This window comes from Tiliqua scincoides, chromosome 3, assembly GCF_035046505.1.
Source record: "Tiliqua scincoides isolate rTilSci1 chromosome 3, rTilSci1.hap2, whole genome shotgun sequence".
Lineage (NCBI taxonomy): Eukaryota > Metazoa > Chordata > Lepidosauria > Squamata > Scincidae > Tiliqua > Tiliqua scincoides.
The window spans coordinates 193,774,403-193,795,413 of NC_089823.1; the positions used below are offsets into that span (position 1 = coordinate 193,774,403).

General features: G+C 43.8%; 1 protein-coding gene across 1 annotated transcript in view; it reads right to left on the minus strand.

Annotated features, from left to right (window-relative positions):
* Positions 1-531: 531 nt before the first annotated feature.
* Positions 532-21,011, minus strand: part of MYO7B (myosin VIIB) — a 69,579-nt gene continuing 49,099 nt past the window's right edge. The window contains exons 30-49 of the mRNA XM_066621484.1: positions 20,352-20,525; positions 19,383-19,610; positions 18,948-19,115; positions 17,739-17,856; positions 17,516-17,642; positions 16,792-16,961; positions 16,311-16,492; positions 15,114-15,241; positions 13,897-14,054; positions 13,200-13,353; positions 12,017-12,172; positions 9,712-9,817; positions 8,834-8,947; positions 8,126-8,213; positions 6,828-6,934; positions 4,361-4,546; positions 3,691-3,807; positions 3,220-3,303; positions 2,287-2,406; positions 532-621 (exon numbers count right to left, since the gene is read on the minus strand). Of these exons, the coding sequence (XP_066477581.1) occupies positions 532-621; positions 2,287-2,406; positions 3,220-3,303; positions 3,691-3,807; positions 4,361-4,546; positions 6,828-6,934; positions 8,126-8,213; positions 8,834-8,947; positions 9,712-9,817; positions 12,017-12,172; positions 13,200-13,353; positions 13,897-14,054; positions 15,114-15,241; positions 16,311-16,492; positions 16,792-16,961; positions 17,516-17,642; positions 17,739-17,856; positions 18,948-19,115; positions 19,383-19,610; positions 20,352-20,525 (2,775 nt within the window). The remainder of the gene's footprint in view (positions 622-2,286; positions 2,407-3,219; positions 3,304-3,690; positions 3,808-4,360; positions 4,547-6,827; positions 6,935-8,125; positions 8,214-8,833; positions 8,948-9,711; positions 9,818-12,016; positions 12,173-13,199; positions 13,354-13,896; positions 14,055-15,113; positions 15,242-16,310; positions 16,493-16,791; positions 16,962-17,515; positions 17,643-17,738; positions 17,857-18,947; positions 19,116-19,382; positions 19,611-20,351; positions 20,526-21,011) is intronic.

Here is a 21,011-nt window from a genome sequence, read left to right on the forward strand (position 1 = left end):
AAGGAAACATTTGTTCCCTTGCCTAGGGGCTGCACTGCAGCTGCACTGGCATTGGAAAGTTGAATAGGATTGGGTCCTGTATCCCGCAGTCAGGGACAGGCTGCTTCCTTTCAGCGCAGTCCCTCTGTGTTTAAGAGGTAATATAGCTACCTCATTTCTGTGTACTACAGAGGTTTGTGTAGAATTATGGAGCATAGAGAGATGCTGTTGGACAAACTGGTAGTATGGCAGAACAGAAAGTATTCCAGGAAAGGTGCCTGCCATTCGTGAAAATATTGTAATATCATTTTAGACCAAAAACCAGGTATGATGCTATCCCTGAATGCGAACACTGAACCAGAAATTATTCAGCTGTAGTCAGCATAAGCCCACGTGTTTCCCTGCTATAACAGCAGTGTTAAGATTTACTCCACTAGTGTCAAGGAAAGATACAGTTAGAAACTTGCTGAGGAATTTTAAAAAATGAATTTCTAACAAGACATAAAATATTGTCACTTTGGCACAGCTGTGAATGATGGGCTGCTGCCGTCCTCACTCAGGGAGACGGGGATTCTTCTGGTTATTTACGGAATTCATTAACAGTTGCACATATGATGTCAACAAGTCGTCCATTTTGTAGCCCTAGAAGAAAAGCAAAAACCAGTCAACCATCTCTTTAGGTAAGCACTACAAAGACACAAACCTGCTCAGCACACATGGAACATTTCCCAATGGTATTCCAGCCAGTCCCGAAAACAGTTCTGTGTTGGTGGTGGTCCTGCTAATACAGACCAGAAGTATTAAACATTGCAGCTCCCAGGGTTTTTGTTTGTTTGTTTTTGGCAAAAAGATTGTAACATATGCCTCCTAACTTTCCAAAGTTACAAATATTTACTTATACCAAATGCCTCATCTCTTTCACTAACCCCATTCTTACTTATTTCTAGTCACATTAATATACTTTTCCTAATCCAGCCCCTCCTCCCCCCACTGTGTCCAAGAAAGAGGAGGAACAGAGTCCCCTGTAGTCTGTCTGACAAGAAGGGCCAAACCACATATTATGTTAAACATGTGCTTAAAGCTAAGTTACTTGTGTTTCTTTTCCCAATTCTCTAAATAGAAACTGAAGGCAATGAGGCCCAATTCAGATCAGGACCATGGCAAAGTAAATACTTAAAGCCCCCCTGCCAGTCCTGATCCAGCAGGGCCTTTCTCTGCTATTTAGAGAGTAAAAAGCAAGCACATCCTTCATATCATGTGTAATTTGGCCTTGCTCTAAAGCAGTGGTTCTCACACCTTTAGCACCAGGACCCACTTTTTAGAATGCGAATCTGCCAGGACCCACCAGAAGTGATGTCATGACCAGAAGTGACATCATCAAGCAGGAAAATTTTTAACAAACCTAGGCTGCAATCCTACCCACACTTACCCAGGAGTAAGTCCCATTTACTATCATTGTTAAAAGAATATACAGAGCAGTTTGTTAAAAGTACATGTCTGTAACATTTTCCCAAATGCAGTCACATACCATGGTAGCATCAAGTCTAATATATTAAAAATAAAAATTGAAATGAATGGGGACCCACATGAAATTGGCTTGCAACCCACCTAGTGGTTCCCGACCCACAGTTTGAGAAACACTGCTCTAAAGAGATGCCCAAGGAAATCTAAAGAGAGCTGTGATTTCTGGATTTTTCCCCTCAATCATTTCCAAGGGGGAACTGTTACCTGAGGAGGATGGAGGCATGAATATTTACTGGCAGAAACCTTTACTCCTTCCACTGAAAATGGGACAGCCTTCACCAGTGGGTTGTGTCCCTGTCTTTGGCATGAGACAAATGAACTCTTACTGAACCTTCAGAAAGCGATTTCAATTGTTTATGCGCCTCCACAAAGAGCAGCCTGATCGTCCTCAGGGACACAGTCACATGGAAGACCCAAGTATCCAGAGTTCAGTGCATCCATAGATAACAACCACTGCTTTTTGGCAGTCAATCACATAAGTGCAGCAACAAATTTGTTGGCTACCACATCTATAAAAAGCGCAGCTGAAAAATAATTGTATCTAGGAGTGTGTATGTCAAGAGTTACTTTCACTATTCAGCAGTCTTTCTGGGATTAGCTTGGCTGCTTTGTGAAGATTTGTAAACTTTGAAACTGGCTCCTAGAAGAATATTTTCAGGGAGTGCTTTTAGATGAAGGAGAGAAATGATTCACCATTCAATTATCAATTGATTCAATTATCACATCCTCCTAGCCTTTTCCGTAATGAGGTTTTGCTTTATCTAAAATCATAAGCTTTCTTACCAGCGATGTCTCGCAAAGAATTCGACTGCCTCGTACCAGGTTCCCTATGGTCATGTGGAAGTATGTACTACCGCTACTCCAATTGGAGATTTTATTGAAGGGGTAAACTGTCAAGATCTCCTGCAACCCAAAATACATGCATAAGATTATGCATAAGATTGATAGAAACCACATTTTTCATGCAAAGAAAGCCTTGTGGCACAGTAAAGAGTTCATTTGGGGCAAATTAATTGCTTGCATTCAAATAAAGTTAGTCATGATTAAGCACCATTAAAATCAATGAGACAAGTTAGTCATGACTAATTTTCTTTGGATACCACCTATGTTTTTCTAGAACATCAGCTGGTGGATTTCCAGTAAGCATTTAGATGCTGATGCTAGCTCAAATTATCTTCTCCGCACCCACACTGATTTAAAAGAAACTTTTTTTTACTGATGACTATGTGAGACATTCCATAGATCAAATCCTTCTGGTTCAAGAACGTTGTCACTGAGCCAAGTTTCTATTTCTTTGCTGTTTGGCAATTAGAAAGATACTTCCAGAAAGCCATCATGTGACTTGACTCATTCAGCAAGGAGTTTCTCCTCCCTGGGCTTATAGATCTCCTGAGTATTGCCTTTTTAGAAAATTCTTCCTTCTTTTTATTTTTCTGATTAAGAAACTATTTATAGGAGCCAACAGAACAATGAGGGAGAAACAACTCAGATTGGAACAAATTGCTTCAGAATAAAGAGTTTTCTATTTAATAAAGAGAAACGGTAGAACTGAGTGTCTCCTGCTGAAATCACAGAGACAGTCCTTTCTCCCTATACCTAAACTCTAAGGGAAATTTTAATGACGCTGGTATAGCAGATATATTTTCCAGACTGTAAACACCCATTCTAGACTGGGTCATGTTGTAGGTATGCCAGGTACCAAAAATGGACTCTTACCTTAGTCTTTGGATGTATTAAGGAGACTCCTTGTTTGTTGATAGCAATCAGAACAATGTCTGGGAAATTTGGCTCTGAGGTTTGCTAGTAAAGAGGAACAAATAGAAAAGGAAGCTATCCCTGTGAATTGTTAATTGTCCACCAGTTCCCATTCTCACATTAGCACAGGAACCACAAGTGTTAAGGACTGAACAATTTATTGCAGACGAAACATGTGTAACAATACACTGACAGCCCCTCCACCCCCTTTTTTTAAATGAAAAAAACTGATTTGGGAGTGGTAAGTGAACTGCAGAAATAGTGGTGGTGCCTATCTTGATGTAGGTTATGTTTTGACATGACATTCTAGACACAGCGCCTGTTCTCTCATGACTACATCTGGAGTAGTATTCCCAGGGAATACTGATTTGGATCCTGTCCTGACATGTTGCATGATTAGCAGCTAGAAACCACAGAGATGCTGAAACTTACTTTCACTTCAAAGAAGGCTGAGCCAAATGTTGGCCAACGATATATGAACTTCAAGAAGGCAATCTTGGCCTCATCTTCAGTTTTCTGTTCATGTTTGTTGAAGGCAGAAATAATACTCTGTATGAGACACAAATGGATGTGTTTCAAAATGGCTGACAACTTTTCTCTGGTCAGACATGGATCATGGATTGGCCTGTGGTAGGTCTGCTACTGCAGCTATGGATAAGGTGAGCCTTTCCTAGTAGTCCTTGCTACAGGCAATTGTACCCACTGAGCCATCTCCCCACCCTAGGAATCAAATGAAGGAGAACATTTCATGACTCCAGATATGGGTAGGAATCCAAGAGTGGCAGAAACAAACTATGCACTCCTTGAGTCAAGAGGACAGGGTGAATAAAAACAAAAACAAAATAAGTACAGCTTGATGCTTGCCATTTTCAGACTAGAGCTTAGAAAACTACCACAACTACGGAGATTTTCTACTCTCTGTATGGTCAGCATTGTATGGTCAGTGGAAGTCTCACTGATAGCACCATTAGCTTCATTTGCTAGTGGACACAGGTTAAAAGTTACTGGAATGTAATCAGTTACTCTAAACTGGGGCAACTCGAAAAGAAAGTCAGTGCACACAGACATTGATAACAGGGTAGAATAATCAAAGGGTTCATACCCGTTTCCACTCCTCTGGAGATGTTGTTCGGATCATATTGTCAGGCACTAGTTCCTTCAGCATTTTGGGAATTGATGCTTGTTGCATCCGATCATTCTTAAATTGAACTCTAAAGATCAGTCCAGCTAGCTGAATGGCATCTTCTTTTGAGCACTTGTGATAGCCTCGTAGATACTTCGGCAATTCCTGAAAAATTGATGAAAAACCACATTTATCTGTTGACCCCATTCTCTGCAGTTTTGCTGGTGGTCTGTGCATGTGCATGAGAGGGAGAGGCTGCTTTGGTTTGGGGTTTGTGATATTAAAACTTTGTTCATGTAATATCAAGACATTATTTTAGGAACTTACAGGGTGATTTAGGAGAAGAGAAAGCATTTAGGTTTTAAAACTGGGATGCACAGTGGCTCAAGCATTTTTATGGCTCGATGATGAGACACTGGACATATCTTTGGTCACAGATGATGTCAGGCTTAAGGGGTTTCAAGCTGTTCTCTTAGACAAGAGTAAAAAAGGGTATACATGGGAACTTCGGGGGGGGGGGAGACTGATATTTCCACTGTCCACTTAGCTATGAATCTTCAGCCCCTAGTGTTCCCCAACATGTCCGCATGGCTGATGGAGACAACAGTAAGAGTGATGGTGCACACACAAAGGAGACACATTTCCTGTTGGTGTGGAGGCATTCCACACTGGGCTGTATCTTATTTTTAAGGAATTTCTTGAAAGCTCCTCAAACTAGAAATGCTGATGCACTTTTGAGACAGATGTCTGTTTTGACTATTGTTCTTCCAGGATGAAAGATGCTGTATTCAATCCAGCTGCAGAGTAGTCTATGGCAAAGACACTCTGGTCACCATGTCTCAAAAAGGACATAGTGGAAATGGAAAAGGTGCAAAAGAGAGCGACTAAGATGATTACGGGGCTGGGGCACCTTCCTTATGAGGAAAGGCTATGGCATTTGGGCCTCTTCAGCCTAGAAAAGAGATGCCTGAGGGGGGACATGACTGAGACATACAAAGTTATGCACGGGAAGGATAGAGTGGATAGAGAGATGCTCTTTACACTCTCACACAACATCAGAACCAGGGGACATCCACTAAAATTGAGTGTTGGGAGAGTTAGGATAGACAAAAGAAAATATTTCTTTACTCAGTGTGTGGTCGGTCTGTGGAACTCCTTGCCACAGGATGTGGTGCTGGCGTCTAGCCTAGATGCCTTTAAAAGGGGATTGGATAAGTTTCTGGAGGAAAAATCCATTACGGGTTACAAGCCATGATGGTATGTGTAGCCTCCTGATTTTAGAAATGGGCTATGTCAGATGCAAGGGAGAGTGGGGCGATTCCGTGCTGCTTTTTCAGGCAGCCCAAAACACTGCAAAAAGGCTCTGCCTTGCCCAGGCAGGGAATAGCCCTGGAGCCATGGAAGAGGTTCCCCTTTCCAAGGAACAGTAACATTCCTGGAGCCCCTGAGCCAGCAAAGAGGCTGAAGAGGGGGGCAGAAAACCCTGTGTAATCAGAACACTTGCAGCAAGGTGGAGCTCTCTCTCTCTCTCTCTCTCACTTACTCACTCACTCACACAGGGGAAGGTGTGGTAGCAACAGAGGGGATTGCTTTAAAAAACCCAGGGAGTGTTTGCTGAATTCCCCCCCCCCCCAGATGATGTAGGCAATCAGTGACAAAAGGAACCCTTCCCATCAAGCAAAGCATGAGATATAGCTTACAATCCTCTCCACACTTTCCTGGGAATAAGCCCCATTGACTACAATGGGGCTTATTTCTGAGTAGAAACGCTTAGGGCTGGACTCTGAAAAGCTCAGCATCCCACCTGTGAAAGAAGCGGGACAGCTGGCAATGGGGAGAGCTCAGGATGGGGGAGGCAGGAGGGGGAGGAGAGGGGATTGCTTTAAAAAACCCAGGGAGTGTTTGCCGAATCCCCCCCCCCCCCCGCAAAAGATGATGCAGGTTCTCCTGCTCCAGCAAGCCTTCCCAAGCAAGCCTTGGCAAGCCTTGGAGAGACAGGTGAGGGTGAGCAGAGAGCCAGACTACAAGTCCCAGAATGCTCCGGGACAGAGGAGCTTCCATGATGGTGGCCAGGGAGGGCTGCAGGAGCAGCAGCAGCAAAGAGGAGGAGGAGAACCTGCAGCGCTGTTGGGAGGCCACCTGGGACACAGGACGAGGCTTCCCAAGCAAGCTCACCATTCCAACTGTGAAAGAAGCAGGGCAGCTAGCAACAGGAGGGCTGAGTACGGAGCGGAGGGAATTGAGAACAGCTGCCTTAGTTTCCTTCCATCTGGAAGTGTCAGGCTGCAGCCTATTTGCGTAACTCTATGGCATTTAGCACAACACATTTTTTGTTAATCGCGCCGAGTCACGGAACAGAACTAACACGGATAAATAGGCTCCACCTGTATTATGATTCTCAACATCATTATCATCAGTGGCATGCTACAAACATCAGCCCTTTTACCTGATGGTAATGAAAGATGCAGTCAGCCTTCAAGTCCTTTCCGGGAGTCACACTGAGCCATAACTTTCTCATGAAGTATACCTGATAACTCACAGTCACTGGAACTGCTAGGAAAGCATAGTTAAAGATGTTTAAGACAATGCAACAGTCCCTCCCCCCCCCCCCCCCACAGATTAGTTAGGCCAGGTATTTCATTCATGTTTGATTGCTAGCAAAGTGCTTTCTCTTGACTCCTCTGCAAGGAAGTACCCTCTCCAACTTCCAATAGCTTGCAGAAGGGCTGGCCAAGGGCAGATGCAGCTATCAGTAGCTAGAGGAGAGACCAACTTGTGTTCATTCTGTCATCAACAGTAAGCCTTCAGCCAGTGGAAGATAGATAAAGTACATTGGATACAAATTATTTACAGATCTGGAAGGAAGAATTCGCAAAATTCAGTTTGCCACATGAAAGCATCCCTACTTCAGAGACACATTTTCAGGAAGAGACGTTCATCTGGAGTGCCAACAGTACACTCCTATATTTCAATGTTCTCAAACTCGTAAGGAGTTTAAGAACTGAGGTAAGTGGAAGTGGGGGGATGAGGACAATGCAATCAGAACAATTGTGCTGCTGCTGGAGTCACAGGGGCTTCTTTTGTACTTACCCCTGCTGCAGCAGCCTCTGGGGAGTGCAAGGAGCCCCACAGAGCCCTCTGCAGGGCTCCCTGCACTCCAAAACATTTTTAAAAATGAAATTGTGATCCACTTCCAGTTTCGCGATCACAATCCAGACGTGGGTTGTGATCACATTTAAAAAAAATGTTTTGAGGCACAGAGAGCCCTGCAGAGGACTCCACAGGGCTCCCTGTACCCCTCCAGAGGCTGCTGCACACAGGGGTAGGTACCAAAATATTCCCAGTATTGTGTCCCAGAGGTGACACAATAGTTCCAATTGTGTCATCGTCAACCCCCCGTCCCTACCTCTTAAGGGGACAGAGGCAGAGCTTCTCAGGCTAGTGGGTCATGACCCACCAGTATGAGAACCCCTGATATACATGTTTATTTGGCATTCAAGTAAATGCCACTACATTCAGGTAAGTATGTATAGGACTGCAGTCCAAGTGATGCCTCCCAACTCAGTTTTGAAAGCCAGTTTCCCTACCTAAAGAGGGATACTTTATCAATTTTTTCAGAATGGTGCAGAAATATTTGTCGGATATGGTTTTGCTGAATTGAAGTGAAATGCTTATGGCCCATTTCATACAGTGGGCTGAACAGCATCATCTCCACACACAGAATCAGTCCATCCATTCCCATACCTTCTTTGCCGGGTCTGTTCTTCCGTGTCCAGTCCGTCAGCTGCCTCAAGGAGTCAAAAAAGTAATCTGCCTCATTCTGGCTAATCACCTAAAGGTGACAGATGAATGGGAGCTGAGTTAGCACATAGAGCTAGACCTAACACCACAGTTTCCACTGCAGGAACAGGAGTCATCAAAAGCAGAGTCATGTTGACAAGTTGACATGAGTGCCATACTCATTTCATACAGTTAGCCAAATAGCATTCATGGTGCCTGCTGAGGACCAGAAGTGATGTCTTTAAGTAGGAAGTGACATTCTTAAGCAGATGATGACCAGAAATAAGCACTTTGTTCTCACTTAGGAATTCATTTGTTGCAAATGACAGAAAATAAAACATGCAAACCCTGATCATATTTTCAAGATATGGGAGAGCCCAATTATCACGAGGGCTGGATAAAAAGCATCTGGGGGTCATATCAAGCCCATAGACCTATGACACCTCAGTCCTAAGAGGATAATTAGATGCAATGCTACTATGACCTGTGTGTTAGAATGTGGGAAATGCTGAACTGCTAGAAGACTAAAACTTAAGCAAAAGCAGCAGAGTAGAAACAGTCTTCTCACCCACCAGAGTTGGTTGAAATGTGGTTTGTATTACATAAGAGCTAATAGTGGACATGTGATTGACAGGGCACTTTTTAAAAGTGCTGCACTCAAATCTAAATTACCTTGTCTGCAATCTTGACAAAGAGGCTGAATCCTTCCCAGGAGTTCAGTTCCAGCTTGCTGGCAATTGTCTGACACAAAGTTCGTACTTTTGTGTTTGTCCCAACTTCAAATATCTGGAACACAACAGTGAGAGACAAAAGTGAGAAAACTGGAAGGAAAAAGAGTACAGCTTGCATGATGTAGAGTTTGCTAAGTCACCAGTCTGGTTGACAGTGAGCAACCGTAGAAGTTTGTGGTGCAAAATATGCAAGTCCAAGGCAGCCTCAACAAGTGATGGCTATAACCCAGGACCTCCCAAAATGTGGGTATCAACCCACTAGTGGGTCACAAGCCCATGCTTAGTGTGTCGCAATTTTGGCCCTTCCACCCACCCTTGCTTCCAGATGGTTCTAAACTGGAGCTGTTCTGGAAGCATTAGGAGGTCCCAGAGGCCTCTTCCATGCTAGCAACCCACCATATTGGCCTCCACAGGCAACAGAATGGCCTGCGTAGGCCTCTGAAAGTCACATCTGACAAAACTGGAAGTGACTTCTGAAAACCAGAAATTACTTTTTGAGGCCTCTGTGTGGGACATTTTGAGGACAGCTGAAAGAGTGGGTCACCGGTCCAGAAGAGGCCTCCAAGGCCTTGCAAGATGGAGCAGCGCATTGCAACCTGCCAGGGAGGACAAGGTGAATCATGGCACTAAAAGCTTTGGGAACCACTGCTATAACCATCTTGAGCTGTTTGTGTGAGCTCCTGAGGGTCATCCAGTTAGCTACTGTTGGAGGCAGTTCTGGTTTGAACAGATTGGATTGATCCAGCAAAGTACATTCCTACAATGTGAAAAACAGCCCTCAAACAGGCACGTGGGGGTATAAGGAAGGACTAGTCTCACCTGCTCTGTGTCATTTGGAAAGTAAACCTTGTGGGAGATTTTTGTGATGTTCCTCTGGATTGCCTCCACTTCCACATTGTGGGGAGCCCACTTCCGACAGCCACTCCTAGAAAACATAGGGCATTTGTTTACTTGGAGGTGTACATGACCTGTTAAACCAAGCACTCTGAATAGCAGGAAGCTCACCCTGCATCTCAGAAGAACATAAGAAAAGCCCAGCTGGATCAGCCCAAAAGCCCATCTTGTCCAGCCTCCTGTATCTCAGTGGCCCACCAGATGCCCCAGGGAGCACATAAGACAACAGAATTCCTGCATCTTGGTGCCCTCCCTCACATCTGGCATTCTGAGGTAGCCTACTTCTAAAATCAGGAGGCTGCACATACCAATCACGGCTTGTAAACTGTGATGGACTTTTACTCCAGAAATTTGTCCAGTCCCCTTTTAAAGGCATCCAGGCCAGATGCCATCACCACATCCTGCGGCAAGGAGTTCCACAGACTTGAATGCTTTACTTAAAGGAAGGAAAAGGAGGGATACAAATATTTTAGACAAATAACATTTACCGTTTCTAGATCATAACAGAAAAGAGAATGGTGAAAAAGGCTTGAGTACAAACCTGTTTTTGAAATAAGGTCTTTATGCTCAGCCTGGGATGCTCAATCACAAGGTTTAAAAATGATCAAGTGATTCCTACTAGACATGCCAGGCAGCCCAATCCTATGCAGCAATGCAACAGCATCAACATGGTGCCTCCTTAACTTCAGCCTTCAGAGGCCTCGTTGGATGAAGGGAACATTTTTCCCCTCTCTGGGGTAAGCCTCTGCTGGACCGCTGGGTCTATTCAGACCAGCACCAGCTCTATAGATAGCACAAGTACATGTGGACTTGGGTTTGGGGAATTAGTGCTGCGAAAGGGATTAGGATTTAGTGGACGCGCTGCTGCCAAACCTGCCCCCTTCCTGGTCCTGCCCTTCTCCCCACCCTCCATTGCCATCCTGTTTTGCCCACACCTCCCCATCTCCCTACACCAGGTCCTGTGGGTGTCTGGAAGCCACTGGTGCATGGAGCCGGTGGCTTGCCACTTGTGGCAGTAACCAGGCCAAGTGCTCCAGCGTGTTGCCTTTTGTGACTTCCAGAAAGCACCTAGCGCTGCCAGAATGCTTGTTCTGATGGCACCAGCAGCTGTGGCTTCTCTTTCCCACTCGAAAAATGGTATTTAGGCTGCAACCCTAGAAAAATTATTCGGGAGGAAGTTCCATTGAAATAAATGAGATTTATTTCTGAGTAGTTATCTTAAAGCATATTAGCACTGTGATGCACAGCAGAGCTTTCCAAACCCCGGCCCATGGGCCTGATCTGGGGTTTGGTGAAAGCCTTTTGCCCCATGAGCGGAGCTTACTGTTCCACCATGTCGCTGCATGTAGTCCAAGTAGATTGAGGCACAGGGACGCTCTGGGCAGTCGCGTCTTCCCGGATGTTCTGTTGCACAGCCTTCTGGGACACTGGGCAACAGACACAACTGCCCATAGCATCCTTGTCCCCCAATCTACTTGGACTACACACAGTGACATGGTGGGACAGTAAACTCCGGTCCAAATGGGGACCAGTTTTTCAGCATGCAGCAGTTGTGAGTTTGGCAACTGCTGATTTACAGCAATGCACAGTACATAGAGGATAGACAGTGTTGCACTGGAGAAATAATGAAAGAATTTCAGAATCTGATTATCTCCATGACTGAGTTCTCCCAACGTCGTATTTCTCAGTCTTCTAAAGTGAATGCTATTTGCTTTTGAGGCATCCTCTTACTCAGAAGCTACAGATTAGTCAATATTCCTGCTTCAGATTGGCAAAATTCCCAGGAAAGAACTCAGAAACATGCAAATGTAGCTGCAGCACCTGGGGAATGAACTGTGGGTTCAAGGCAAACACTACACCATAGAAAAGGAGGTTGGAAAAAGGGATGCTCTTTAGCAACATGTAAGATGGTACCAGGCTGTTCACCGTACAGGCAAAAACAAGAGAGAGAATGGACCAGAGCAGAAAAAGAAACCAAAAAGATCAAACAATACTTACTGCAGGATCTATAAGGTAACACTGGGGTGAAACGCAGCATGATTATGGACATGAGGAATTCCAATTCAGTCTCTCCTCACATGAAAGGCAACCCAACCTTTTGATTAGCTTATATATTTTACACATCAGAAAGAACTTTTGTTGCTAGCTGGCACTGTTGACAGGGTGGAGTCTCATCAACTCAAGAATGGAAGGCACAAACCCATTAAAAATGACTGATAAAGGCCTGTACCTCATCACTCTTTGAATTCTGCGCCTGCAGTCAGAGGCCAGGCTCTCTCTGTGATGAGTCTCTATGAACTTCTGAGCATGTTTCAGCAGCGACTTGCTCGGTGGGAAGAGACCTGTGCAGAGCCACAGTAACTGCCAACCACTGTTCACGCTGTAACTATAGTTTTGACAAAATATATTACCAAGCTTTGTAGACAAATAGACATACAAAAGAGCATTTATCCAACTCAGCAGTCTGGGGGGAGGGGACAGGATTGGCAGCAGTGGTACACACCATATCCTGTCTCCCTTCCCAGGCCAGATCCACTAACACAGATCCCTTGGACTTGCACCAGCGATTTAGCAGATGCAGGTCCAAGTAGACCTGTTGTTGCAGCTGGGGCTTACCCCAGGGCAAGGGAACAAATGTCCCCTTACCTTGAAGAGCCCTTCAGCATTCCAACAACTCCCACAGGATATAGTGGAGCCCACACTGATGCCACTGCATTGGGGGGGGGGGAGGTTGGATAGGATCCAGCTGTAAATACAGTAAGTAGGTAGCTCAGAAGTTGCCTCTGGGTCCATTACCAAAAGAACATGTGTTAAAAGTGTACAAACCCTAAGGAGAGTCAAAATATTTGTTTCCACAACATTTGGAACATAACCAGTCTAACCAGTCTAGCGTGACAGACAGACAGACAGACAGACAGACAAAGTGTGAGGTGAGAGTTCCTTAGACCTTGGCAATGAAAAGCATAGTGTCAATTGTCATGCATTATCCTAGAAACGCTTCAGATCTATTCTATAGCAACTTGCAAAGGTAAGGATAGTCTTCTCAAACAGGCTGCAGTATTCTGAAGTTATATTCTGTTTCTCATTTGGTACTTTACAAATTGGAATAAACACCAATGCATTTATCCACCATCCTGCTATGAATCAGTCTTAAATGACATCAATAAAATATGAACAGAAACATCACAAGAGGTGCTCCATGGATCATTTTTGTCAGTTTGGCACCTTCAGCTTTCCACGTTGTGTTGTGATGAAAATAAAACAAGGGCTGCAGGGTGGGGGTGAAGAGGTTGCCTTGAGTCTCAGGTCTTATGCAGTCAGAACTCTCTAAAACCATCAGAATTTGTGGTTTAGAGCTTGATGATGTTGGCTATTATCCTGTAGGAAATGCAAGAAATGCTTTGCCTTGGTACCTGTTTACATTTTCTGTCAGCTGTTTCATGATCTGACAGTAGATCTCATCACGCAGAACTTCCTCCTGGATTGCCACTACAAAGATCTGGTCAGTGAGCTCCGCAGGAGATCTTTCTTGCTTGGAGGGATAGTCGCCCATGTACTTCATAATAGGTGAGCAAACAGATAAGGAACAGTTTATGGGGATTGTGCACAAAATCCAATTCAGAGAGAGGGTTGAAAAGCTTCCTTTTTAAGAGTCCCTAATAAATGAGCCATTCAGTAACAATCAGACTGCATCCTGTGCAAACAATATGACTCTGTCAACCCAGACTTAAACCTATCTTGTACTGTTCTCCATGACTTCTCTCGCCTCCAGTTGTCTTCTTAGCATCATCATTATCAGAAATTACACTTATCCTAGCCATAATGGTTAACTATGATACATAAATTATTTGCTGGGATTATCCAACGGGACTAACTAGATCCTTGGAAGTAGATTTTCGTCCACCTTCACCTACCTCCTAATCCTCTACATCAAATAATGCAGAAAAATGTTCAACTATTAGCAAATAATTGTACATCGTTCAGCTGCTTGCCACTTCATCTCTCAAAATGAATACGAATACGAGTCAAGAAAAGTAACATGGAAAACCATTCTGGGGAAATAAGTTTCATTCCTTAAACTCATCCTTGACATAACTGTTGAAAGGATATCAGTGAAGGCCTGGCAAGCAAAGTCCCAAAGTTCAGGGTTGGTGCACACCTTCTTCAGCAAGGGCTGTTTCAGGGGCTCCTTAGAGTGAGACCACAAGTTGCTGCGCCAACGGGACTTGTACAAGACAGCTTTGCTGATGGACTCCTTCTCAGGAACCCTGGACAAACACAGAAAGGGAGCATTGTCTGAAAGCACTGTCTGATCCAAGTACTCACACGCCTGCCATTCTGACTCACATTTGCTTCTAATGGGTTAAATGTAACAGAGAGAATCAGTTAATTGTAGCAAGAATCAGAACTGGCCCAACTATCTGTACCTACCACATCATTATGGCTAATTCATACATCAGAAAGAGTGATGCAGGAGCTACAAGGCTGGTGCCAGTGGCTGGATCTGTACACAGCTACAGGCTGGAGGCCCAGAACCCCAAAAGGGCCTACTGCTGTACAGCCTTACCTCATTGGCTGATGAGTAAGAGCAGAAGGAGGAAACAATCATGTTTCCTTCCTCCCCACTGGCCAACATGGACATTTCTCCCTGTTCATAGCATAGTGACGAGCTGGGAGCAAAGTCCCACCATTTCCTTTCCTTCCCTTCTAAGTCAGTAGGGTGGAGATATTTTTCCCAAGCAGTGGCCTTACTGTCACCTGGTTGAAATACCTCACCCCTGTTGGAAAAGTCAGAGGCTGACTGAGGGGAGTAGCAGCTAGTGGTTAGTACTCAGCACACCACTTCCTGTTCTCCAGTTCATTAATTTATCAGGTTAGCAACTGAATGGTGGGACCAGTAGATATGCATTCATTCACTCATTCTATTTATATCCCTGCCATTCTCTCCCCAAGTGTCATCATTCCAGGCTAAGGAAATCAGGCAGAGAGGGGCCATCTGAGAAAGACCAAACCTCCCAGGACAGCACAGAGTCCTTGTTCCTGCTTAAAACCCGACTGCAGTATTGCTCATAAGCAATCAAGCATAAGAACCCACGGAATTGCCAGTGAACATGAGTGAGACAGGAAAGCAGTCAAAATAGAACCAGTTTACTAGGACAAAAAGAAAACTAAAAAGGAATTAAAATAAAACAAGGAAGAGTGAGTATCAAGATCGAAAACAGCTGATTCATCCTCAGTTGAGATCAGAGAGCAAAGCCTCATTCAAGATACAACAAATTATGAGAGAAATTGAACAGAAAAGTCCTCCAAAACACAGAAATGGATACCTGAAGTGCTCATAGGAGAATTCCTCAAGAGTATAGGGCTTCACCTTTGCTTCCTCTTCGTCAGGTTCCTCTGTGCGAGAGTTTAGCGATGCCAACCTCCGTTGTTCAGGCGACATCATCAGCAAGCTCTGAAAAGAAACAGCCACTTGAAGATTCCATGCTTACTGCCATGAAGGCAGCATTGCATCAGAAATTGGCCACCGTGTGGATCCTTCCAGAAAGATCTGTGAAAAGCCTACTCAATGTCACATCTGTTTACAGAATTTTCAGAAAAATCCAGCTGGAGTACCAGGCCTGTAAAAATTTTTCCAGGTGTTATGTCTCTATGGGAATAATTCCAAAAGTACTTTCCAAAAAAGCAAATATTGCACTAGAAGAGGACCTCTCAGAGCACCAAGCAGAACTCAGCCATCTTTGTGCAATCTGAAATAGTGCTGCAATATTTACTTATCTGAAACATATGGCCCCTTTTTCAACTGAAATATATTATCAAAGCAGATAATTAATAAGAATCTTTCAAAATAACATTTAAAACAATGATTTAAAAACATCCTAAAATTAATTTATTAATTAATCCCAATCAATAAGAGTGATAAAAACAGACAGTAACTAAATTCCCAGCAGATTATACGCCAAACTAAAAAGAAAAGTTTTTACTGGGCACCCAAGCAGGCCAGTTATCTATATCACCATAGTGGTCTTGTCAGCTTATGTGTGGACACAATGTTAGGGCACTTACCAAGGTCTTGGATATCTGGCTGGTTTGGGACAAACAAAGCTGCAAACTCTTGAAAGGAGTCTGGCTACCAGAACTTGCTTGACTTCCTTTAAACTACCTGAAAATGTTCAACACCCTCCACTGCAAAGGTGAAGTTCCCTTAGGAACCTATCAGTGCATGTCACCCCACTTGCAATACTTACTATGCAAATAAACTCAATTGGGGACTTACTGCTAAGTAAATGCATATAGGATTGCAGTCTAGGCTTGGCAGAAAACCTTCAACCAGGGACCAGACAAGCTCTAGCAGCTTTATCAAGTGCTGCAGCAGTCTTTCAGGTGGTAGATACTAATCTACTGTCCTTACCTAATCCACCATCCTAACCTACCATCTTAAATGCTTTGTGGATTTTAGCATGTATCAAGAGCTGGAAGACAGCCATTTATCAGAAGTAGAGAATGCATTACTTGCTCCTTACCAGGATCTGACTAGAAGGTTTCGTAACGGAAGGGATGACATAAACGGCCTCTAGTGCCACGTCTCCAGATTTGTGAGTTCGCTCGTTTTGAGCATGGACCCAGCCATGTTCTTCATTTCGTCCTCTGTCCTGGCTAAGAATCAGCAAATCCCCCATCTTAAAGGCCAGAATAGTAGGGTCCTCTGGGAAACAGAAGAGTTATTTAGCGCATACACAAAAAGAAGTCAAGCAACATAATGCATACAAATGAGTAACATCAACCTACAAGTTACTGAATGAAGTAGGATTTGGGTTGGAGTTGCTACTCCACATCAACTGATACACTTAACACTTGCGAATCCCTCCATTTGGAAGCATCCTGGTATCTGATAATTGCTATCTTTTTCTAGAATGAACTATCACACTATTTTTCTGCTTATGTTTTAACTTCTGCTTCACTACCCATCTTTCTTGCCTAATGGAACCAGCTCTGTGGAGGTACCTCGCTGCTTCTTCTCCTGCATGGCCACAGCATACTGTGACCTCTTCTTCAGTCCTTCCAGAAACATGACCACCAGTTCTGCAATGACAACACTGTGGACTGAAGTTAAGACAAACTCTTCTGCACGCAATGTGGTGATGGTGCAACTTTGTCCAAATGTCTTGACGGCCCTGAGAACACAAAACCATGTGTTAATGAGACAGAGCTCCTAAAGCTGCAGAAATGCACAGCTCAGGTTCCTGAGCCTTCATCTGAAGCCTGCAATACAAGAGCTCAAACATGTCTGCTAATCCACATGTATGATCACTGCTTAACATGCATCCAAAGCAAGGAATGAGAAGGACTAAACCTGATGATATTTAAATCAGGAAGGTGGTTCTTCTGTTACATGTCTTGAGAGAACACAAAGATATGTGTATGCAAATATATGTGGACCAACACTTCCTCACTATAACAATCTTCAGTCATGCTCAGTATCCTGAATGATGTATTTACAATTCCACTCCTTGTTACAGAAGATTTTCATTTTTGCTAAGAGCAGACTTTTCTTAGATGACCCAAGAAGAACTATTGTATTTCTAAAGGATCCATGGATCAGAATGTCCATTTGTGCCACATCTTCCTAAGCCAGCTGTATGATAAAATGCAGTTCAAAATCCTCCGCTGATTGTAGTCAGAGAGTCATTTACACCCTTCCTGGCCCCAGTATGTTCAATAAACAAACCTGCTGGTATGAATGCCAGTGATTTCTGGAAAAGACAAATCTAGAAGTCTCTTTTCTGAATCATCCAGGAAGCAGATACCTTTCCAATTGATTGCCACTATGAAATGGTTCTTGGGCAGGCTGGGTCCTGCAAACACAATAAAAAAGGTAGTGTGATAGCCTCTTCCAGCTTCAGGTATTCCCTCCTCTTTGTCCTCACCCATAGCACAGCACCCTCCATTACCTGAAAATTTAGTGACTTCAAAGAACCTAGAAAAAAGCAAAGGCCACTGAAAGCGGGCAAAATCCACCAGTTGTTCTTTCACGCTCTGAGGGGGAAGCCGGTCTTGTGTGTACGGGGCCTGCAACAAAGAATTTGAATTCTGTGTGCACATCTATCACAGGCAAGACACTAAAATAAGGTAAGAAATAGATAAGAAAAATTTTCTGAATGGTTTTGAAGTGCCTTACTACTATTGACAGCAGTGCAACTTAGGTTCAGCACTAGTGTGACTTTAACCACCAAGGAACAAAATATATAAACCCCCATAGCTCAAAAAGTCACATGTCATATAGACAGTAAATGAGATATCCACCACTAGCTTGGCACACCAAAGACACAAAAGCTGAAGACACAAAAGCTTAGGACTGAACAGTTCGGGTCATGTCCAGGGTCCCCTGATCCGCTTTGGGAACTCATCACGCCCTTACACTGTTCAACAGCTTATTGAAACTCCTTGTTTATTATCTAGAAGAGATTTTATGATATGTCTCATAAAGGTAATCTCTGTGGATTTAGTGTAGAATCTTTCTCAGTCCCTTTTGATAAACTATATACAGTAAAACTATCTTCTGATAAATTTATCTGCTGATCCACTTGGCTTTGGGACCACCATTTTCTGTTCCGTAAGAGAGCACAGAAGGACAATCACATACAGATAAACATAATTTAGCGTTAGGCCAATTTACCACATTTGGGACATGCATACTATCCTTTCCCCTGAATCATATTTAGGGGAAATCTATCTGTCAGATTTTTAGCAGAAGCTGGGTTTGTACAGTGGTGATTGGCTAAGACTTTCTGCCAACCAAAAAGTCACATCCAACCTCATCAGAGCAGGTCTGGCACAGTGCTGATTGGCTGGCCCTTGTGTCCATCAAAAGTCACATTTTAAGGTATTTTAAAAGTGCAAAAATTAAGCACTGAACAAATGCCTGAACAGAAACACATACATGATATCTGAAAAAGCAACAATATGGATGACCTGTTTAGAGCACCGGATGGAGGGAACACTGGATCCCAAGGTCATTTGCATGCTATTAGCACACACCCCACAGCTGAAAAACCCACACCTGCTTGTCTTTGAAGCTACATCTACAAGCAACCACAGAGAACGAAGTGAAGCAAATGCTAATTTTAAAGTAAGGTCCTTATCTGTTGGTTTGTCCATACCTTGGCATGAGCATATGTGATGAGGCTCACCCACTTCTCCTGAGATTTGGACTTTACAAGCTTTGCTGGAATACATTCCTGGAGTACATTTTGAACCAATTCATTTTGGATGGACTCTCCAAACTGGACATAGCAATATTTAGCTCCAATCTCCACCAAGTCCTCTTCCTGAAACAAATAAATCAGGTGAGGTAATTGTAGGAAGAGGTCTTAATCTAATCTCAGCCACTTCCCAGCACTTCACTGCCTGTGTTGGTCAATTAGATCTTCTTCCAGCAGGGTTTCTCTAGAGATTTATAAAGCAAATTACACTAAAAGACCCATTTGGCAAAAGAATTACCTTTTAAAAGGAAGTGATTATATGTACTCAAATCAATTCACCTCTCTAAGCCACCTCTGAAACCCTTCTAATATCATCACTGCATACAAACTCACCTTCTCACAGCGATATTCTCCAAATCGGATCCCACGGATGATCTGATGATAGATAAGCTCAGTGCTGACAGGATCTTCTTTAGAGTTGTGCCAGGGAGTGAAGATCTCTTTCCTGAAGTACAGACGCCAGGGAGTGTGGCGTTCATGGCCACCTTTCTTCCTTTCCAATTCTTCACACTGGGAAATGGCATCCATAATGTGGTCCCGTCCACTTCCAAGTGACCAAACCTAACAACACAGACATGGGAAGTTTTCAGGATAAATGTGCTGTTGGCTTAATAGATTGGGCCTGGAAGATGGCCCTGGATGAATGCTCATGAAGGCATCTGATATTGTGGGATAAATTAAGAATAGGAATAAACATTTACATACTGGATTATAAATACCACAGCAGGAAAAAAAAGAAACTAGTTGCATCAGAAGAATTAATTAGCACTTTCAACTGTAAAGCAGTCATCACCAGCCATAAAAGATGTTCCAGCGGCACTCTGAATAGAGTGCTTCTGGGATACTGGCAAGAAGGTTGGAGCCTTCCTGCCTAACTGCCAGCAGATCCCCAAATGCTTGCCAAGGAAGGTAAGGTGGCGATGAGGGGGCAGGGGATGGTGGAATGGAGCGGGCAGGGGCAAAACTGGGTGGGGAGGCTGCAGGAGAGGGTGGATCTGGTGGCAATGGTCCACGCAGAATCCTAACCTCCTTTTCTGCAGCCTCCCTGCTCCCTTTCTCTCCTCAGACTTGAGCTAATGAAACTGCTAGTGTAGATCCAAGGAGACCCATTGCAGGGTGGAAGCCTTATGCAGGGGTAAAGTGATTTAAATTTCCTTTTCCTGCTTAAGCCTCCTGATCTGCCCCTCCATCCCACTGGCTACACAACTCCCAGCAGGGGGTGGGGAAGGATAGAACTGGGCTGTGAAATTTAGAGGAATGCATTTGGACAAATGTAATCACAGACTGAGATCTATCTTTCACCTTGTCATACAAAGCAATGTAGAGAGAAAAACCAAATATATCCTTCAGTTTCATTTTATCAGCAACAAGCTGGCAGATCTCCTTTGCAGTGGAGGCTGAATCTGCAGGGATTGTGATGCTGTTGCCGTTCATAAGAGTCACGCTGAGCGTGATAGGCTTCTTACTCTTTGTTGCCTGCAAAGCAGAGTTTAAAAGAGTCAGAGAAACAGGAGTAGAGTTCTCCACACTTGTTCTACAATGTGGTCACAAAGCAGATCCCAGAGCATTGCAAAGGTCTGTAATTTTCATGTAACATCTAGAAACCTGACCCACATCTGTTGAAGTGGATCCTCTCTAGAGACTGGGAAGGGAGTGACACCCAGCTTGTAGTTTGCTACAGTTGTGCACTCCAGACCAGAAACTGGAAATAAACTGCAACTGAATTAGATATGTAGCATAACCAGACTGTAGGGAGGTATGACCTGCTCCGCCCCTTCCACTTCATTCCAAGGGGAAGGTCAGTATTATAGAGATTAGGGAATGACATTTTTTAGGTCTCCATTCCAGAATAAATCAAAACACTGGAGAATTCTGCTCCACTCCAGATATTTATTGAGGGGGGATAACTTACAGAGAAGATGGGAATGGAGGTAAGGTTCTTCAGGGTTAAAGCATCTTGCT